This window comes from Phoxinus phoxinus (assembly GCF_949152265.1).
Source record: "Phoxinus phoxinus genome assembly, chromosome: 3".
Taxonomy (NCBI): Eukaryota; Metazoa; Chordata; class Actinopteri; order Cypriniformes; family Leuciscidae; genus Phoxinus; species Phoxinus phoxinus.
The window spans coordinates 36,357,422-36,380,505 of NC_136878.1; the positions used below are offsets into that span (position 1 = coordinate 36,357,422).

The 23,084-nt window shown below is 36.1% G+C and overlaps 1 protein-coding gene across 1 annotated transcript in view; it reads right to left on the reverse strand.

Moving 5' to 3' along the window:
* Positions 1-22,621, reverse strand: part of cldn15b (claudin 15b) — a gene marked incomplete at its 3' end in the record, with an annotated part of 88,605 nt that extends 65,984 nt beyond the window's left edge. The window contains exons 1-5 of the mRNA XM_079606502.1: positions 22,521-22,621; positions 22,225-22,357; positions 11,121-11,197; positions 10,933-11,038; positions 5,975-6,091 (exon numbers count right to left, since the gene is read on the reverse strand). Of these exons, the coding sequence (XP_079462628.1) occupies positions 5,975-6,091; positions 10,933-11,038; positions 11,121-11,197; positions 22,225-22,357; positions 22,521-22,565 (478 nt within the window). The 5' untranslated portion in view covers positions 22,566-22,621. The remainder of the gene's footprint in view (positions 1-5,974; positions 6,092-10,932; positions 11,039-11,120; positions 11,198-22,224; positions 22,358-22,520) is intronic.
* Positions 22,622-23,084: the final 463 nt, after the last annotated feature.

Below are 23,084 nucleotides of genomic sequence, written 5' to 3' on the forward strand. Positions count from 1 at the left end.
ACTGTGATTGGTTGTTTGTCCAAGAAGGAAAAAAAAGGGCAATTTTAAGTATATACTCACACACACACATTATATATAAATGTATATAAACCATGCTGTTAATTTCCTATAAGGTATTTGATTGCCTTAGAATGATACAAAATGTTCCACTCTATCACACTGTTCAATTACACTGATTGATGGCATGTCTATTTAAGTAATGGTTTGAATGTTGGTTTGAATGTAGCACATTTGGAATAAAAAACAAGAAGGACAAGAAAGCCCAACTGGACAGAGGAACAGCGTTTACTGTTAGCCCAGTTAGTGGATAAACACAAGGCCATCCTTAAAGGAAAATGCGGGCCAGGTGTCAAAGCACAGGGCAAGAAGCAGACGTGGAAGCTTATAGTGGTTAAAAATAAACTATCATCGGTTCATTCCCCTGCTTGTGCGCACCAGGGAAACCTGCTATATTCATAAATGCAGTTTTTGAGCCTGCAAGGTGGGAATGTCCAGTGGAAACGAAATGAACTGCGACACAATAAGAGGTTCTGAAAGTGCTGTAATTGTTTGTGTGATCACTCTGCTTACAGAAGGTTGTGACAGACCCAAATCATCACTGCTGCATTGTTGCATTTTCCCAGTTGCCAAATATCTTAATTTAGTGATTACTTTAATTTCGATGGCATTCCTGCGCTGTGTCTGAGATGTTAGCATGTCTCTAATAAGATCTGTCACAAACATGATCCCTGCACGATGTAATCTATAGCGTCTTATTAAATCACTGTCATCCATTGTCTGCAACACATTTCTTCTCCCTCTTTGTCTTTCTGTCATTTTCTCCTCTGCTAAAGAAACTCTTAAGCCTCTTAAGAGTCATCGTCCGTACTCCAAACAATTTTGACCGTAAGACCTCTTTTAAGGGTTAAGATGCTTTCTGAATTATTTTTTTCTTTACTAGGATTTTTAATTTAAGAGTAAACGTCCACATTTCTAAGAATTTTCTTAGAATTTTGTCACTATAGGAGCTACTCTTTGCATTAAGATTTTTTATGAATATGGGCCCTGATGTGGTGTTCAGAACCCCAAATTAATATTTTAGGGGAAACTGAAGGTAGTGGATTTTGGAATCCACTGCTGCTTCAATGTATATCTGATGAGTGATCATAATCAAGGTATTAATCAATATTTTTCCTTCTAAATATCAAATGAATTTTACTTAGTTATAGAAGTTACCATTGTGATTACTGAAATGTTCTTTAATATATTCTTTAAACGTCTGTATGACAATTCGGTGTAGTCTAGACTCTAGCCTATGCTAGGAATACAGCAACAGTGCTTGATTATTTAGCCCGGCTTCCAGAAATGAAATATGGACTCATTTTATTTGAGAAAGATCTTCAACGTCTTAATATATATATATGTTCTTATACCTCACCATGATGACTAGGTCACAAGGGTCATTGGAACCCATAGTTTAAGTGACCATTTCTTTAAGAAATTTAAGTTAAAGTCTTTACTTTACTGTGTTAGATTAAAGTGTCCTCTCATTGAGAGAAAAAACATGTTATCTTGATGTTTTGGGAAGAATCTCCGGTTTATCGTTAGAGCCTGGCCAAATCTAACCTTGAAGAAGCTGTGTGTGTGTTAGTATTCTTGGTTACAGGTTAAGGAAAAAGTGGCATTATTGGAGATTGACTGACTTGTTTTCTTTGACATTTTGGCGCCTAGACACACAGTTGTGTGACCTCGGAGGACCACTGGTACCTAACTCAGGGTCCTGGTGGCAGCCATACGGACTATGGAGATGTGCTACTATCAGTTGAAAATGTGTGTTTATCTATTTCTTATCCAACCTGAAGAAATGATATAGCTTAGGGTAATTGCTGTGTCTTTGTAACTGTAAAAGGGCGGCCTACTAACTCCTTGTGAGTGATGAAGCTGACTTCTGCCTGATGAAACAGCAAACTAACTTCAGTAAAAAAAATGTTTTTAATTTATTATAATTGTGCACTTCTAACTCTTCTAAGGGGTCTCTGCAGCTTCCTTCCACCATTATCTGTGGTGTAGATCTGGCCCTCCAGGTTCCAGTGATGCTTCAAGCTTTTGAAGGATGCCCTGTCAGCTGGTTGTGACTGAATGAATGAATGAATGAATGAATGAATGAATGAATGAATGAATGAATGAATGAATGAATGAATGAATGAATGAATGAATGAATGAATGAATGAATGAATGAATGAATGAATGAATGAATGAATGAATGATGAACGAACGAACGAACGAACGGAGGCATTCATATAGCGCTTTCATATGTACTACTGTACACCCAGAGCGCTTTACAGTCATATCAGGGAATCTCTCCTCAACCACCACCAGTGTGCAGCATCCACTTAGATGATGCGACGGCAGCCACAGTACAGCGGCACTAGTGCGCTCACCACACACCAGCTATAGTGGAGATAGAACCAATTCAAAGGATGTGGATTATTAGGAGGCCATGATTGGCAAGGACCAATGGGTGGAATGTGGCCAGGACACCGGGTTACACCCCTACTCTTTACGAAAAGTGCCATGGGATTTTTTAATGACCACAGAGAGTCAGTACCTCGGTTTTACGTCTCATCCGAAGGACGTTGCTCTTTGACAGTATTGTGTCCCCATCACTATACTGGGGGGTTAGGACCCACACAGACCAGGGTGAGCGCCCCCTGCTGGCCTCACTAACATCTCTTCAAGCAGCAATCTGGTTTTCCCAGGAGGTCTCCCATCCAGGTACTAACCAGGCTTAGCCCTGCTTAGCTTCAGTGGGCAACCAGTCTTGGGCTACAGGGTGATATGGCTGCTGGCTGATGTGTGTTGTATGAGGAGGGAAGCACACAACATGTTAAACACATGGCTGCCGTGCCCGTCACGCAGAAGCACATGTGTACGGGGACTGGGGATCTTCTTTGAGCAAGTGAGCTATGAATTGCTTTTTCAGTTCAAAAACTCCTCAGAGTTGATCCATCAATTGTCTTAAATTCTGACAAGGGTATTAATTGATGCCCCAAAACACCATTCAGCCCGAAGCCATTTGCCTTCCCAGCCAGCAAAAAGTCGTCTATTAGACGTTGAATAGACGTAATTTTTACGGTCTAATTACGGTCCAATGAAGGTTGAAAATGAAAATTGAAAAGACGTCAAATTTGTCCGACTTTTCAACGTTTAAATTTTTTTTATAACTTTGACGGAATATGTAAAACTCTTTAAATTTATTTGAGATAATAATGAACATGGTTTGGTAGTTTGTTTTCTCTGTTGTTTTAGCATGTATAACAGACTTATCCTAGCTGTCTTAGATTATCAGTTGAAAACATTTTAGATGATCAGTTGAAAACACGTAGTCAAACAGTCCGGCCAAAACTACTTAGTTGAAATCACGTCGTAAACCAGTCCAAGGCGGACCGACATATTTTCAACCATATTTCAACATTGAAAGACGGTAATTGTTTACTGGGTTTGAATATGACAAGTAGCGGCCTATACTGCCCTGCTGCATAAGAGACATGCTAAGAGGGTGGTTGTTTCTCCCCATTCATTTGCAGTACTTTTAAAGCATGACAATCCTACTTCAGCCACAAAGTGGTCATGTAGGCCTCTTGCTCAGATATTTGGGACCTCATCTAAATTTGGGAAGTTGGGACTTATAGCCCATAACAACTCCCTTCTCTCACCTCTGCAGAGTTGATTTTGGCATGTTCCATTTCTGGCCAAGAACCTTAACCTTGGTATGTTCCTTGCATCCACTATCTTCTTGTACTCTTCATCCTTTCTTCTATCTACTTGTTGTAATTTTTATTGCTGTTTGTTTGTTCTTTCCCTGTGGTCTCCCTTTTGCTTTCTACCTACATCTCTCTTCCTGTCTCATTTGTGTAATTCTGCTCTGCAATGGCTTTAATTAATCAGGATCAGTTAGGAATATATTAAAAGGTCAAGGCGAAACCAAGTGTTAGGTTTAGCTTAGTTAGTGTATCAGGGTAAATTCTCACATCGAATATATAGCACAAACCTTTGATGGAGACATGAATATGGTGTACTACTGCAAAAAAACAGTAAAAATGTGTAACTGTCATAAATTGTACAAACTAAGTTGAGAAGCACGAGTTTATGCAAACAGAGCATCTATTGCAAGGCTAATCATTTTATTAATTAGCAAACCATTTGGGCACTGTGCCTATCACCCAAAAGCATGCTGTCCCATTCACCCAAATTGTGTTTGGGTGGATGAGACAAAATAAAAACCACCTAATTCTGAGAATAGAAACATCATCATATTCATGCTTCCATCAAAGGTTTGTGCACTATTTTAGCTATGAAAATGTCATGACCTTATTATTAAACTAGCATGCTAATTTCCATTTCCTCACCTCATGCGTTGCAGGGTCAACTTCCTGTTTTATGTTTGCCCCACCCACGCAATGTCACACCAATGAGGGGATGCAATTTTGATTGCATGGTCTCACAGCTATGGCTCAGCAAAAAAAAAATTATTTTCACTCATCAGGCAAGAAAATTAACTGTATATTTATACTGTCCAATTTGACAGCATGTCCCAATCAACCTTAATTCACCCTATGTTTAGCCTATCATAGTCTGCACGACCCCGTTGTTGCCTTTCTTTGATATTGCAGGGCAGTGGTCACATTAGACTTTCATTTTGATGGACAGGATCGTAAAAATTCCGTTATAATATATTATTACCCGTCATATTATTTTCGTATTTTAATGATGATAAGACATTTAATAGCCTCTGTTTTCATTCACATTCTCATTTTTATTCACAAACTTACAGGACAGGCATAGGCTATGTAGTAGTAGTAGCAGACCCAAAAGGGCAACCATGGCAAAAGAAGCAGGTGACTAAAATAAAAATATGAGCAAAATAATGACTATTGCCTTTTAGAGCTGCTGTACAAGCAGAATCTCTATAGTTGAGTTTCCATAATTGATTCTGTTATTTTCCTATTGATAACTGTGAAGCTGCTTTAACACAATCTGTATTGCATAAAGCGCATAATCCAGGTGATATGTGCAAATTTGAGGTAATATAGAAATAAAGGTGACTTGACTTGATACCTTATTTTTCCATATCAAGCATAACAAGCTGTTTTGTACAGCTAAAAATAACTGGAATGACACCGGAAGCCAGACACATTAAAATTACAAATGTCCGCGCCCGTTCTTACCTGAAAAATAAGGTGGATAAGGCACTTGAAGACCCACAAAAATACATGTGACCTCAAAATACATTGAAATGTCTCAAAAATCAGATGGCTTCCAAACTCACTGGAGGGTCTCACTGTCAGATTTAGAAGTGACACAGGAATAATTACTTAATGTCTCAGACAGCAGTGACAAACGAGTAGTCAGTAACATCAAAAAGACCTTAAATGCTTTCCTGTAGCTCAAACAGAGGAGTGTTGGTGCTTGCAACACCAAGGTCATGGGTTCGATTTCCAGGGAAAGCAAGAACTGATAATAAGAATGTAAATGTGTACCTTGAAATGCAATGCAAGTTGTTTAGGATAAAAGCGTCTGCCAAATTCATAAATGTAAATGGCCTGTTTATTTCATTATTTTATCTTCAGTTACAAGGGACAATTCTAGCCTTACTGAACAGTGCTGCTAACCGTCCCTTTGCGCCACTTTGTGGTGATTTCACAAACTAAATTTCACAAAAGAATGTCATGCACGATAATTTTAACTTTTCAACATTTTTGGTCATAACATAATGTTTTAGTGCCACTGCCTTGAGTCAGTTTTGATTACGTTGAAATAATTATCAAATGTTAAAAATAGTTCGTTTTGAACATAAAAAAGAATAACATGCATATTTTAATTGTAACTCAATCAGTAAAGAGTAAATAGTAATGATAGCAATATCAGTAGTATAATGATAGTACTATCATCAGTATTACAGTTATTTATAGAGTTATCATAGACTGTGTTTTACCTGGTAAAGCGAGCATGGACTGGAAATCCCAACAATTGAAAGTACCCGTGGAATCATCTGCACAGGACATCCAGAGGTTCTCAAAGATGCTGGATGTGACGATAACACTATCATCATCTGTTGACACTTTCCAGTAGTGACTAAGTAATGATAATACAGCAAACCCACACCCCAAAAAACCCAACAGAAGTGCAATAATTTGCAATATGTCTTTCATATCTCTGGATCTTCTGCGTTCCAAGGTGTTACGGGTGGCTGGAGATCAGTCTATGTTCTGCACATTTCAAAGAATATAGTATGCCTGTCTTGCCGTACCTGCACTCTCAGAAAAAAAAGGCACAGAAGCGGTCACTAGGGCGGTACCTTTTCAAAAGTCACACCTTTGTACCCAAAGTGCATACCTCAAAGGTACCAAAAGTGTACATATTAGTACCTAAATGGTACAAAGTAAATAATGACCTTTTTAAAGGGTATGGTCCCATGGTAGCTTTTGTATAATATTTTTTTCTGAGAGTGTGTTAAACATAGTCTTAAGAGTTTTGACAAAGGCAGACAGGTACAAAAGAGAACCACCACCCCAAATCAAATCTTGTTTACTTTTTTATACAGCACCATCGAATTTCATAATTCTACTGCTAGCAGCACGTAGTGATAAATAACCTATGTATTAAACGATACGTTGCACCAATAAATGGAATTTAACCTTGTAATGCCTTTTAAGCTGTTTGATTTCAATGCCTGGTAGCTGCCAGAAGTTATAAATTCATACCGCATGTTACTCTGATAGGTTAAACATTAAAAAGAAAGGTTCTTTAATAGTTTTTGGGTTCAGCAAAAAGCCTTCAGGCAACAGTTTTCATGAACTGATTTAAGGAAATGTGCAAAATATAACACCACTCCTAAGAATTAAAGTTCCAGTTAGAAACCATAAAATAATTTGATGCCATAAAAAAAACATAAAATGCAGAAACCATGACTGATCTCAACAACCTATATAGTAACATTAAGAACTTTTACCATCTCCGATGAACCACAATAATTGCATTTCTTTTTTTATTATACAGTGAAAAGTGTGAAACATTCATAGTTTTTGTCTTTTAATACTTCACCAAGATGTCACTTTTAATATTAGTCACTGATCATTATCTTTACATAACAGTTTCAGATGTTTAGAAAAAACAATGAAATAAAGAGTTAGCAAACATGAGAATGTACTTAAAATTGTTTTATTTGGCTAATCGATACATCATGTACAAAATGTTTAAATGTACCATTGCATTAACATGTTCTAAGGATAGCTTAAGATATTGTACAGTCTTATCTTTTAGACAAGTGCTGTTTACATTGGAGGGGCTGAATATGTTGTACAAAATACATTTTGTGTTAGTAATGTGAGCATTAAAGGTTTACTAAGTAATCGATAAAGATAGATAATGTTATTTAAGTTATTTATTTTTTAGATGAGAACCTAAAAATCTGTTATTTCAAAAAGTAATAAAATTAATATGTTATACATATTTACATCCAAATGTTACTACTTAATTTGTAACATGATAAATTTAGAAGTAAAAAAACTGGAATCGCATCACCGTCATCTGTGAGAAAGGGTCAATGGGTTCAATTCCGTTTAACGTACTACTTGACAAACCATAAACTGTCTTTTTCCCATTTGGCTTTATTTTACTTTCCCATTTGAGGACTTATTTATTTCCCCTAATATATATATATATATATATATATATATATATATATATATATATATATATATATATATATATATATATATATATCCCTAAAATATAGTCAAATTCCCTAGTATCTATAAAATCCACAAACAATTTTGTTTTCTACAGCTATTGTATGAATAGTTGTGCTCTGTAGGCCCATCCAGCTGTATTTACTATCATTAAATTAAGATGAGGAACAATGAGGAACCTTTGATGACTTGTCATCTGACTGATAAGTACACACCACCTCCACTATCTTATTGTTTTTCAAATCGGCTGTATGCTTTTTAAGTAGTCAGGCATCCACTTAATAAATAACTGATTAACTACAGAAGCCTTTGTCACACCTCAATAAACGGTCCCTGACAATGTGATCCTTTACTTCAACAAAGGAGGAGTGGACAGCTATGTTTGGAAACAAAGGATATGCCTAAAATGGAGGCTGAATACATCCATAAATTCGACAACTGGCATTGGGAAATCTGATCTCTGAATATGAATGACATTTTAATAGCATCATGTTTGGTGTGCCCCAGTTGCAGCTAGTGTGAGTTGCCTAATAATGACAAAGTTCGGTAACACTTTGCTTGAAGGGGTGTGCATAAGACTGACATGACACCTTCATAATCATGACATGACACATGTCATTAATATGAAGAAGGGTGTATGCATGTTTATGACAACTGTCAAGTGTCATTCGCTCAATTATGACATTTTTAATGCAAATATGAATATAGGCTTGTTTGAGATGAGCAAAATCTGCGCAGAACCGATCACCGGTGATCAGCGCGAGATGCATGCCGGTTAGAAATGTGTCCGAGTGTGGTCCGCCTTGCTCTGATGTCATGCCGACGTATGTAAAAAAACTCTTGTGAGCACAAGGCGCACGTGTCGGATTCTGCAGTTGCGCGCAGTTGCTCTCCACCGACTGTGCTGATCAAAAGCATGATGGGAAACGACTTGCTGACGACACAGCTTAATGCTCATTGGTTTAAACAACCATGACGTATTGTTCTCTTTTAAAATTTTGATTTTAAAACTCTGATATCATGTTTTATGTGTATAAATTATGTGTGAATATTCCCAAACTCTCTGACAGTGCGATCTCTATATGGATTATGTGATTATGTAATTTTCATTTTAAAAAAATGTATAAAAACACGTCTGTATTAAAGAAAAAAATGATTGATAAACACGTATTTGGAATGGGATTAAATAACCAGTGCTTTGGGTGTCTTATTCATTATATTTATTTTCATATAAAAGCAACAGAACTTAAATTACATCCAGTTTATTAGCAACACTGTGCACGAGCGTGAATCCCGTGAAGGCGTGAATCCCACGATATCCATTTTTGATCTCACAGGTGTCAGATCCACTGCGACAAGAGAAAACTGTCTCTTCTCAGACAGTTTTCTGCCTGCGCTTTTTTCACTCCTCCCCTCACTTCAGCCGTCTACTCTCGCATACAATTCAGGCGAAGCAAGGCGCATCTCAAACAAGCCTAATGTTTGAGATGTCTTTGTTATGACAACTTGACATAAACCAATACATCATAACCTGTCAGTGTCTTGGTAATGACAACTTGACATTACCAAGGCAACATAAAATGTCATACATATGTCATAAACATGACATGGCAGATTAGTTATCAAACTTAAGAAACTATTGCGTTATTGGTTATTACATTAAACTGTCAGGTGGTTGGTTTTGACATATTCTTGACCTCAACTACAGTGGTACAAATTGAATTTGTCATTAAAATGTCATTTATATATTTTTGCAAATTCACTGCTGCCAAGGGTTAATAAATCATCTATATGATTGAAAAGAGACAAGCAAAAAGATATAAGAACAGCAACCAAGACTTCTAAAGGTAAATTAAATTATATGATTATAATCTTAAACCTTTCACCCTTAATGCAGAGTCAGTGTGTAACTCTGCACTGTTTTTCTATAAAATAAAAAATCTCTTTCCATTTAGTAAAAATGAATGTAAGAAACACAATGGGGTTTAATTTCATTTGCAGCCTGTGTTCAAAGTTGGCAATAAGCACTGTTGAAATACATGTAAATATATACAACAAAATCAGAAAACAAAATCAAAATAAAACAGATACTCTCAGTGACACAGTGAAGCAAACTCTTTTCTTTGGGCCTTAGTGCAAAAAATTATGCCTTTAAACTTTGTATTCAAATGTTTCCACAAATAAACTCCTACCTGGTTTTCAACAATTACAGTTTATATCAGTCAGCCTCTGTACTATCTATTGTCCTCTATACCTGTAGCTACACACAGATTAGATACTTAGAAGCAGCGCACTTTTAGATTTGGTCTAAACTGGAAGCTTTCTTCCAGTTCTAACATTCTAACAATTCCAAATTGCCTTAGAATCTGTTCAAATAAACAGCAACATCACAAATGTACAAATTGGTTTGGCTCTGACTTAAACGTACACAAAAATGTGTAATATTTTAGATAATACATTTTCCATTTCACTTGAAAATAATGCCTTAATATATACCTAATAAACACCTGCTGATGTATGCATGCATATATATATATATATATATATATATATATATATATATATATATACACACACACACACACACACACACATATTTTTGTGTTCAGTAAGGGTATGTAGGTACAATTACAAAGAATGAAGAATGTATTGTATATCACTTATTGTGACAGAAATAAATATTGCCGAAGTTCCTTTTCTTTTCATTAGAGCGATGTGAATAGGTGCCACTCTGTTTAGCATTATGCCATAAGTGTGAGATTTTTCTGACTTTAAAAAGTACTTGCTTTAACAGGAGGAAGCTAATAAGGCATCAGAGGGTGTCTTACTTCTCTAGAGTCATGATGACAGATATTTAGCAGGCCTTTCTGCATCCGTTCATCACCCAAAACAAGGCGTAAGGCAATAAGATTTGGCTCAGGTCATCCACTTATGCAGATTTCTTAGCCACAGCTAAACCAATCAGACCAGCCAATCCTGCCAATCCAACCAATCCAGCCAAACCCAGACCAATGCCACCAACAATTGCCATTCCAACCAGCCCATCTAGAAAACATAAGAATGAGAAACATGTTCAATGCAAATTCCTTGTTCAATCATGAGACATGCAAAGATGACTTGTATACAGTACCTACTATATAGCCTACACCACATATTACTACTACTACACACCGTAAATAAAGAAATTAATATACATGCTCACCTTTCTTCATGGTTTTATTTATGAGTTTGTCCAGATCTAAAGCTTGAGAATTTCCAGGTTCATTCCTCAGTAAATTTCTGATGTATTTCAGAGCTCTCTCATATTCCTAGAGTTAAAATAAAACAGGAGAATGAGATTCGCAAAGTCATTCCAACTATGAGTGTCCAATCTAAACATGAGATAACAACCTTGAGTTTGTAGTTGGCTACAGCAAGATAAAACAGATAATCCCGCTGGTCATCTTTGGTGCCCTTATGAATAAGTTCTGGTGAAAGACAAAGCAATTCCACATTTATATTTATTAGCAAGACCAAATTATAGTGATTGTAAAGATTAAATGTAAATACAGAAATCTGATGTACTTGAATAGCATTGCATTTTTTTGAGTATTTCACTCTTCCCTGCATGTATAAAAATATAATTTCACCATTCTAAACTTTTGTAGTTCTATATAGGCATATTGGAAAAATTAACATGAACTTAAACATGTGCCTTTCTTAGTAATGTACTAATATTTATGTTTGTTTAATAATATTTGTTTTATAAGATTTAGATTTTTTTTAATTTTTTTTATACAATTTTCAAGGGAAATTATATTGATGCTAAAATGTTATGTGGTGTAACCATCAAGTAAAAAAAATAATATAAACCAGGGATTAAAATTTTTTTATTCTGACTGAAAACTTTTTTTTCAGGCTACATCATATTTCTTGAACCGGAATATATAACCGGAATACAAATGTTCTTATAACCAGAGGCGGACAGAGTACACAGCTTCATTACTTGAGTAAAAGTACAGATACCCCTTGCTAAATTTTACTCATGTACAAGTAAAAGTACTACAGTCAGATGTCTACTTAAGTTAAAGTACAGAAGTACTTGTTTTTAAAAGTACTTGAGTATCAAGAGTACAAGAGTACATTTTCAAAATATTGCATTACTACTGCCACAGTGCTTATATTTATGTACAGAAACGTCCTACATGGAGTTATGAAAAATGTTAATACCTTGGATTTGAAATAAAATAAATTTGAAATAAAAGGAATTGAAAGCAAAATAAAAATAAAAATTTGAAATTATTTTTTTTGATTTGAAATAAAAGGAATTGAAAGTAAAATCAAGTAATTTTCATCTTTTTACCACGACATTGCTTTATTTAACATTTCGCACTTGCCCACAAGGCAATAGCACAATGGCAACGCTCTGACATACCTCTGCTAGTTTTAATAGATTTTTTGCACCCACATTTGAACTAACAATTGTGTGTACATGTGAGTTTCTCTGTTTTTTTCATCAATCAAATCAATAAACCTAAACCAGCAAAGAAGTAGCCTGGGAAAACCCAGACCACTCTCAGTTGTAACTGAGTTAGGGTCTGGCAAAGCTCCATAGACAATTCATTTCCACAGGGGCGTCACCAATGGACGTCGCTCAAATGGCTCTGGGCGCAATTGGATAGATCTAAAACCAATCAGAGCGACGGAGAAACATCTGAGACTCTCAGCAATTCTCTGTTTGTGATTTTCAGGAAGATGTAGAAATGGCTTCTGACGACTTTTGCCGTTTTTGTAAATGACAATTTGAAATCGCTTGAAACAGATGCGATAGCTGATTCGAACGAGTGATGTTCCACGGCGGCATCCATCTCTGTAATGTACAAAATCTGCGTCACCGTCGCTTCTCTGTCGTCATCGTGTAAAGCCCGCGCGGCCCAACGTTTCTGATTGGTGCCGCGATTTCGACGGATTGGAAATGGGTTTCAATGGGCTCTTTGCCAGACCCACTTGCAGAGCAAATCTAAATTTGCCGGAAGTGGTCTGGGTTTTCCCCAGGCTAGCAAAGAAGGCAATATAGCAATGTTCTGACACACCTCTGAAAGGTGATAGGCTGTCCCAATCAGTGACGCCTGCACAATCCAGTCACGTTTGAGAGGGAAACAACAAATTGAGGGTTTCCGAGATTTTTTTATTTTTTCCTTTATTTTTTATTTTTAGAAGTAACGGGTACTCAGTACTCATGGTTTTGGATAGAAATGTAGCGGAGTAAAGAGTACAATATTTGCCTCTCAAATGTACTTGAGTAAAGTCATGAGTACTCCCCAAAAATGATACTTGAGTAAAGTACAGATCCCTCAAAATTGTACTTAAGTACTGTACTCAAGTAAATGTACTCCGTTACTGTCCGGCTCTGCTTATAACTTATTAGTTATAATTTTTCTTCCATAAATGGACATGTGGTGTTCAAACGTTAATCATTAATATTTCCTGCTAAATAATAAATAAATAAATCGTACTGACCCCAAACTTTTGAACGATAGTGTTTATTGTTACTAAAGCTTTCCATTTCAGATAAATGTTGTTCTTTTGAACTTTCTATTCATCAAAGAATCCTGAAATAAAAAAGTAAATACCCTGACGTGCACCTCTTCAAAAATATAACAACGCGTCAATTCTACACGGACCGCAAGCACTGTGATTGTATGGAAAGCCAAGAGGGTCAGAATTACGCTATAGATTAATCGCGTTTACATCCAAACGCTGTCAAATACGGCGTTTTAAACCGCATTTGCACCCGCAAAATACGCTGTTGTAATTACAAACGCCGTATTACAAACTCCGTATTCGACAGAGTTTTAGTGTGCACGAAAAGCGCCGATTTTTACGCCGTCCATCTCAGCATAAAAAAACGTTTTGGTTGCACATAGCGCGTTCATTTAAGGCGTTTTGCTTATAGTATAATGAGCCATGCCCACTGATTTCCACAGCCAGTAAGTTTGAACTGTTCTCTCCCAATCAATGATGAACGGAGTCAGACCAGAGCAATTCAGCATGGATCATTTGTGGTAATCCAATTCTCATGCTCCTAATGAGTTATTACTGCCATTAAACAAGGAAAAAAATCCAGGTCGCTTTAAGATGGCCAGAAGATGCTTCATTTTGTGCTGCAAGTGAACATTGCAAGTGACTGCTCTTGCCAGCTAACAGAGGATGCTGGACCCAATGTGCTTCAGACTTTAGTGAGGGACGGATTGCTTTCAAACTTTCGCAGTTGATCAAATCGATGCTGGCATTAAATGCCGTTGTTACAGTTGAATGAGTCAGTTGGTGGCGGCATTTTTCTCTCTGCGTCTGAAAATGTAAAAAAAAATTTTTTGCATTTAGTGCTTCTGTAACTTACTATACACTACTATTGCACGTTATCTTGTACTGAGACGCATTGCTGCCACAGACATAGCGTATTTTCCGGACTATAAGTCGCTCTGGAGTATAAGTCGCATCAGTCAAAAAATGCGTCATGAAGAGGAAAAAAACATAAGTCGCATTTATTTAAAAATTTATTTCACAAAATCCAAGACCAAGAACAGACATTTAATCTGGAAAGGCAAGTTATTCAACTACATAATAGCACACAGAACAACTGAATAGGCCGAATAGTTGTCCAGTATGTTAATGTAACACATTAACAGTTATTCAGCTACACAATGGCTACAGGCGAGCAGATGGACTCAGAATATGAACTTAACGCGCAAAGTTTCACGCTAAGTGTTTTCCAGTGATATAGTGGTTATAAAGTTGGCTTGACATTGGACATTCGCACATTTAGGGACCGTCTCTAAAGTTACATACGACATTGGTATACACATTTCTAATTTCAATAGCATTGGGAGAGAATGACTTACAGTCATAAAACCAACTGAAAAAGTGTTCATGTAGGTGTCAGGCAAGATGCACACCTTTTAAGTTTTTTATATTTATTCAAATAAATTGAATTTTCCTGCTATTGAAGTTAGAAACGTGTATACCAGTGTCGTATGTAACTTTGAAGACGGTCCCTAAATGTGCGAATGTCCAACGTCAAGCCAACTTTACAGCCAGTATATCACTGGGAAACGCTTAGCGTGAAACTTTGCGCGTCAAGTTCATATTCTGAGTCCATCTGCTTGCCTGTAGCCATATAGTATAGCCTTCTCAATAAGGTGCGAGTCTGGTCATTTATATCACTGTATTAGTCCATTAAGCCAAGTGTTTTATTACACTGAATTAAACATAAAAACAGCCAATCACAAATACACTTACATTTCTATAAATCAGTTTTTATGAATGAATGGCTTGCTCTAAGGCCCTGTCCCAAATGGCACACTCCGGACTTGTGGACTTCCTCAGAGTCCACACTTTGCTGACGTCATGTAGTGCAGACCTAAAGGGCCCTTGGCGCGAGTCCACGAGGGCGCATTGAGAGGTATTTTTGGGACAGACTCGATCATCACGCCGGAAATAGGAAGACGGTCCGGTTGTTGTTTAAATATTATATTTCTACATTTATATATGACTCAGTAAAGCCCTGCCATTCGGTTCTATTTATTTAATGAATCATAATGCGATCGTAGCCTATTATTCAGCAAGCTATTTATGTTTATAAAATATAAATATATATTTATATTTATGTTTGAGATATCAACCACTGGTTGATGACCATAATGTTTGTATAAACTGTAGGTAATAACTGGTAAAATGTACACATAGGTCATAAAAACCATAATGATATTTACACTTAAATATTTTTTTCTCATCCATGTTAACGTGAGCGAAAGCTCCTCCCATTCGTTGTCTGATTGGCCTTTCGCAAATTCGCAAGGATTCCTGGGTAGTTAAAGTGCGTGAAGCCTGCATCTATGCGGGCTTCGCGGAAGACCGCTTCAAGGGTACAAAGGGGGCGCTGCTGAGCACACTTCAGAGCGTTAAAATGATGAATGGGACGGCCTACGGACTCGTAGACTCCGCGAGCACGCGCAATTTAAGTCCACGAGACCGAAAGTCCACATCAAGTGCGCCATTTGGGACAGGGCCTAACTGTTGCTCTGGTCTTCGTCAACAACTCGCGCTTGCACCCCCTGCTGGTGAGGTTGATTAACAACAGATGGAGATTATGCTCGGTAATCTACTGCTTTCCCTGCAGTTCCTGGATGTCAATGTTGAATTTACTGTTGAATTTGAACCACTGAATTTGTGAAAGTGAATTTGTAAAGAGAAATAAAATGCAAGCATGGGAATGCAATGCAATGCATATTTTTTTCAAGTAGTGCAATTCAACAGGCTTTTTTATTTCAAAAACATTTGGCATTATTTTACTACCATATCGACGCAGCAACAAAAGTCCATGCGCATTCTGCGTCCTGTCTGAAAGGTGCTTGTAACCTCTGCTTTTCGCCAGTCCCTCACAAGTTTCTTACTCACTCCAAACTTTCTTTCTGCTGCTCGATTACCATTTTCGGCTGCATATTTTACTATCTGCAGTTTGTAATCCGCAGAATAGGATTTTCTTTTTGGGAGCATTTTGTTTGTGTTCAGTCTTTCTCAGTTTTCTTTAAGTTAATGTTTCAGTTAACAGTTTTAAGTTGTTTTCAGTTAATTTTTTCAGGGGTAGGCTACAGGAGCAGCTTAGAGCGCCCTCTCGCGGCTGTAGATGGTAAAGTTTTCTCTTGGTTCATATCAGTCAGTCTGAATTAATTTTGATATAAAAGTCACACCTGACTAAGTCACAGGACCAGTCAAACTATGAAAAAAAGTGCACCTTATAGTCCGGCAAATACGGTATTATTCTTTCCACGCAATAATGTCTAAATAACGAGATGGTATACCGTTAAAACAACATATTTTTTCTCATTAAAATAACATATATTTTCTCAAAATAAGGACATATGTTGTATAGTGACGTGTACAAAATGCCCGTATCCACATCAGAGGCTTTATATAGTCTATTGTGCCTTTATCACATTTCCACGTTCGAAAAGCACTTTGCCCCTATTCTAAAAAGCGTATGGTATTGTATACAAATGCCTTGATAAGACAGTGAACCATAAATGTGTCACTGCAGTAACACTGTTCACTCACTGTTGACTCCACATAAATCAAACAATAGCATTTATAACCTCTTCCTTGCCCGTCCTATCAAATAAGAACAGAGTGTCATCCATAACCCAGATAACAAGTGCCGCGGCACTTAACTACTGTGAAGTTGTGAAATAAGCCCATGCTTTGAGTAATGTTTATTGTAATAATGTGATTAGATAGTTCATTGTAAGGCTGCTAAGTATTTTATGGACAGGAAGTTGTTTACACCACTCATTATTTCATCACGTTCAACAATAAAAGTAAAACTAGTAAACAATAAAACAATAAAAAAATGGTGATTCAATCACACCTTGTGATTCTCACGTGGGCCCTTGAATACCCTGACCTGAAGGGTCACTCATTTAAACAAAAAAAACTCCATTAAAAAGCCATGTGATCACACTGTTACGCTTTTAAAAGTCTAATTACTAAAACTTAACATCTTTATGCAACATATATACATTTTGGCAAATTAAACTAATATACTCCACTCTTACTTATACTGTAAACGAAACAAGGAAGCAATATGTGCAAGACCCCTAAAGACGTGCATTTCTAAAACACCAACAAACTAGTGTACAGAAAAAAAAATTTGCATCCTAGGTGTATATGACATTCTTTTTTCAGACGAATACAATCAGTTATATATATATTTTAAAAAATGTCCTGTCTCCTCCAAGCTTTATAATGAGAGTGAATGGCTGGAGAAAGTTTGCCCAAAAAAAGTGCATCCATCCATTATGAGAGTAATCCATACGGCTGTACGCATCGATTTACGGTGGACTAACCCCTGATCCGACGCAAAACGTGATGACGAACACGGAAGCTCAGAGGAAAGAGCAATATAAAACACTGTTTTAATACAAAAATAAGCCATTTTGAAGAGAAATTTCTATACAATAGAAGAGGAGCTTCAGTTTGTTGCACAGCCCTATTTTAAACCGCGAGAGATGTCTCAGTGTACGATACTCTTACATCCTACGTCATACATACATACTGGTCGTCTGGCAGAAGCTAGTTATTAATATGGGTATTTTTCTTATATTACAAAACCAGTGGCTTCGCTTCAGAAGGCCTTTAGTAACCCCCTGGAGCCGTGTGGAGTATTTTTTTATCATGGGCTTCACATTTTCTCCAGGCATTCATTCATTATAAAGCTTGGAAGAGACATGACATTAATATAACTCAGATTGTATTCGTCTGAAAGAAGAATGTCATATACACCTAGGATGGCTTCAGGGTGAGTAAATCATGGGCTAATTTTCATTTTTGGGTGAACTAACCATTTAAATACTGTTTAAAAGCATCCCAGGATACACCTACTGAGATTTGAGTTTTGTTGCACGTTGTTATGTCACTACATAACTCTTGTACTTCCATGTAATTTACTTTTGACTAGAGATGCACCGATGTATCAGCATATTGGTTATAGCATGAAAAAGGCAGATATAACAAACCGATAGTTTACTAACTAAACTATTCATCTGCGTGAAGGCAATGATAATGAAAGTATTTTTTTGAGAAATAGCTAATTTTTTACTTGACATATAAAGCAAAAGTACTGAAATGTTGTTCATAGAAATATTTGATAGAAAAAATAACCTCTGAATTTTTTTTTGTTTTTGTTTTTTATTTAGCTTACTTTGTGCCTCTCTTATAATGTTCTCTCCTGTTTATGTTCAATTAAAATTATTTGATGATGCAGCAATAAACTAGCTAGTATAGCTTGCTTGATGCGATTTTTGAACTTTGCTAAATTAAAACATGATTAAAACAATAATCAATGTTTATGATAAAAAGTTCAAATAAGTAGGGAAGTGACTAAAATCAGTATCAGAATCAGCCAACAGATGTTTTTAAAATCGGTATCCATATTGGCCCAAAATGTCCTACGGTACATGTTTTGACTATATTACTTACTATACTATTATTATAATAATGTGGAAAATAATAATAAATAATTAGATGATGTGTCTGAAATGCTAAAAGGGCACCTATTATGACATTCAAAATGTTCCTAATGTTGTTTAGGGAGTCCCCAACAACAGTTTTACGTGCATGCAATGTCAAAAAACACTTTTGTTTTCGTATAATATGCATTTATTTTTACCTGATTTGCTCACCGACTCCCAAATGATTCGTTCAACGACTCATTTTTCCAAACCCCTCCTTTGCGCGACGCTAATCTGCGATTGGTCAGATGACCCAGCAGTGTTTACAGAGATAATACTTATTGTTTAACACAGAGTACAATGACGCTTTTATCAATTAAATCGTGTTATAATAATGATTATAGTCCACTGCTTTGTAGTTTGTTGTAAAAAAATAAAAATAAGATAAAGAATTTAATGTTATGTTAGCGAGCATAGCCCAGAGTTCATATTGTAAAAGCACAATCAGTCTTTGTTTGCGTTAGCCCGATGCATAAACATAACGTTTTTACAAAAAAAAAAAAAAAAATGCAGTTACGTTACTACGAGGTATTATTCTATTCTTTAAGACAACTCCGAAAACAACGACAAACACTTCACATATCTCAATACAATTGTCATTGAAGACCTAGAAGCTAAACGGTGCTTACACAACAAACAAAATAATTATTAAGCATGCTAAATAAAACATAAAAGCAACAATTATTAATAACACTTACAGGTTGTGATACGGAGGAGGAAGCTGATGCAAATACACTTAGAAATGAACCTTCCTTCAAAATCAACCAGCTCGCGAATCCAAGTTTGATTGCATTTAAAAAGCAATCGTCTTCAAAATGGCGCGAACAAAGCACAAGGCTCGGACTATACTTCTGTGGTATAGTTGTATATATGAATTGTAGCCACTTAGTCTTCAAATGCTCCTCCTTGGGCAGATGAAAAAAAGTTGGCTTTTGAGCTGCACTTCAGAACACAGCATCTCGTCGCCATGATGTTTTCATGTTTTCCCTGGCCTTGGAGCGCAATAAGTGAGCGTATCGTATTCAAATAACTTGACAAGTTGAAGTCATCTAGTCAGAGAAAAAGCTTCGGTCTTCTAACGATTCATAAAAATGACTCCGAGTCGACTCTTACTTTTGAAAGACAATAACTTTATATACGGTGCACTTTCATATTTCAAACTTTGCAGGATGTTTTTGTTCACTTGGATCTATGTTACACACTACATGAAAGGTAAATTTCAAAATTCCATAATAGGTGCCCTTTAACAATTAAATCCAGGGACATGTCCGAAACAAAGGGGACCTGGATGAAAGAGCGCTCAAAGTTATATTGTTACGATGTCAACAATACAATGTAAAAAATGTATGTAAAAAAAAATAAGAAAGGAAAGAAAAGGGAAAGACCTATTAAAACATTATAAACTTGTTTAATTGATTGAATGTAGAACTAGGGCTGTCGATTTAACACATTAATTTGGTTCGATGAATTATGGAAAAAATAAGGTGTCATAATTAATGCTTTTGACGCACCTCACCCAGGACTGCACATCATCTTACATTGCATGCAGTTTAGTTAAAAACACGATGCAGGGCAGACTCACTGTGTGATGAAGCCTATTAGAATGCAGTTAAAATTGCACTAAAATTCAAGATAAAAAAAAAAAAAAATTATATAGTTTAGCAATAACACACAAGAGTGCTGTTTTGATTCCTTCCAAATATCTGCACGATTGCAAATGTGACATTGATTTTATACACCAGTTCAATAAAGAAGTTAATATTGTGCTACATCTTAGACACAATATTGTCTGTTTTTGCTCAATTGCTAAAGAAAACAGTTCCAACTGTTGTGAATCTCCGAGAAACACTGAATTTAGTCTCATTACTGTATGAATCCAGGTTTTTTTTGTTGTTGTTTTTACGAATCGTGTGACCAATTCATTAAAACAGCAACTTGATTTATTCCTGAATTAATCTGCCATTCAAATGAATCGGTTGAATAAATGACTAAATTACTGTGGCTGCGTCCAAAAGCTGACTTGTTGAATTATCAGAATTTAATGTTAGCTTCACTTCCTGTCTCCTGAGATACATTCGTCTGATTGAATTTTAAAGGCAGCATAGATATATCCTTCATCACTGCCTATGATATCCCACAATCCTGTTGGAATGCATCCTTCAAATGCAGCATGTTGTCCATATGCTGCCACCCACTGGCGGTTTCATTTTTCATATTCATACCATCACAGAACTGAATTAAACAGTCTGTACAAATATACCTTAATGCCACTTCAGAAAAAACATTGTATGGCCACATTGTAGCCTTAAAAGTTTATGTTTAATAAATTATATGTTGAATCAAAGAATGTCTTTTTAAAACTCCTTTTTTTGTAATGTCTATTCAGTGCTTTTCTCATCTAACACAGACCGTAATGACACGTTTCCAAAGTTATCATCGCAAATCTAGTAAAGTTCCAAATCTCCAGTTCACCGCTATAGATGTTTACCTAACTATGACGACTTCCACTTCTCAGAAACCCAGAAATGTGAAAAGGGTTAATAATAATTACTTTAAATTATGTTTTGGTTCTAATTTCTCAGGCCAAAATTGAAATTAGATTAACATTTTTAATTACATGACAGTTCTAATTTGCACCTCTTTGATTTAATCAAATCAAATCAAATCAAATCAAGAGTTCAAATGTGTTGCAATGAGAACATTGTCCTGGATGTTTTGTTACTCTGACTTCTCTGAGACAAAAAAATTATTTATGGAAAGAGAGATAAAAATGAACAGAGAAATAAAACAATATTTTAAAAGAGGTGATTAAAACTATTTTTTAACTAAGTTTACATTAGTTGGGCTTGTGATTGGTATTGGTCTACCTAAATTTTTAAACTGGGATAAATCTGCAAAGTTAGCCTGATAACTGTCAACTGTCAGTGTCCCGGTAGGGGTAGCTTTGAATGTTTATAAACGTATCAGATGTTTCAGTCATTATCATAAATTAGGTATCATTCAAAGCCTAAACACAAATGTCATCCTGTGAAATTTGGACATTGAGTTACCTTGGAAACTTTTTAGCTAGCTCAATTTTTGTGAAATTAACTTCACATGTGGAACACAAATTGGTTAGACATCTGGATTTGATATTATATAAATTTTAGAGTCCAAGTTATTTTGCAGAATATATATTTTGTATAAAGAATATTTTTTAGTTCATTCATCTGCTTTAGAGTAAACTCTAAACATCTTAACCTTTCATTTCCAAAAAGTGGGTGACAGTTAACAGGTTAAAGATGTTAAGAATGTCATCTCTCAATTACAATACCTCAAAAATACAATTTCATAATCAGAAAGATATGACAGCAAAAATTATATTTATAAATTACGAATCTTCCCTGTCGTGGCATCCCTGGAATGCACTGTTTGCTAATAACTTATGGCTAAAACGCAGATGCAGTTACCATCGAGCAGCACTATTCCCTTCTTGATGTCCTCCGACTGTTTGCTTCTGATCAGACACCACGCATACTCGAACTGAATATCTTTAGACACAGACCCCTTTGATAACTCTGCCTTGTATTTCTTCTCGAATTTCTGAAAATAAAAAGAATACAAAGTTGACAACGTACGACCCAGGCTCGCTTTCAAATTACCATCGGGAGTCAAATAAAAAGCTCTAAGCGCACACATAATAACAATTAATCTGAGGTTACATAACATCATTTTTAAACAGACATGAGAAAATAACACAAATTACCTCCAGATCTTCTGGGGTAACAACCTCACTAACAACAGCTTCCATTTTAACGGAAATAATGATGTGTTTACACCGGAAATTCCACAGTCACATGATTGCAGAAGATTTTCAGTGTATGTGGATTGACTGTCAAGTCGCCTGACTCGCCTTTTCATCCAACATCTGATTAACAATCAGATTTTTTTCATTCGTTTCATTAAAGGGATAGTTCACCCAAAAATAAACCTATAAACCTATATGAGATTATGTCTTCTGTTGAACACAAAAGAAGCTATTTTAAAGAATTTTAGATACCCCCCCCAATATTTAAATCTATGCATTACACCCCCCCCCCCCCCCCCCCCCCATAACATTCATGAACAGTGAATGCATTTTAAAATAGTCTTCTGTGGTGCATCATACATTAAAACGTACTCGGTTACTAACGTAACCTCGGTTCTCTCTGAAGAGGAACGATTACTGCGTCGAAGACCCTACGGGAAAGATTATTTCTCGAGATATTGAAGCCTAAAAAATTAATCCTTAATTTTGTATTAATGTAAAACGCATTTCTGCAGCATACAG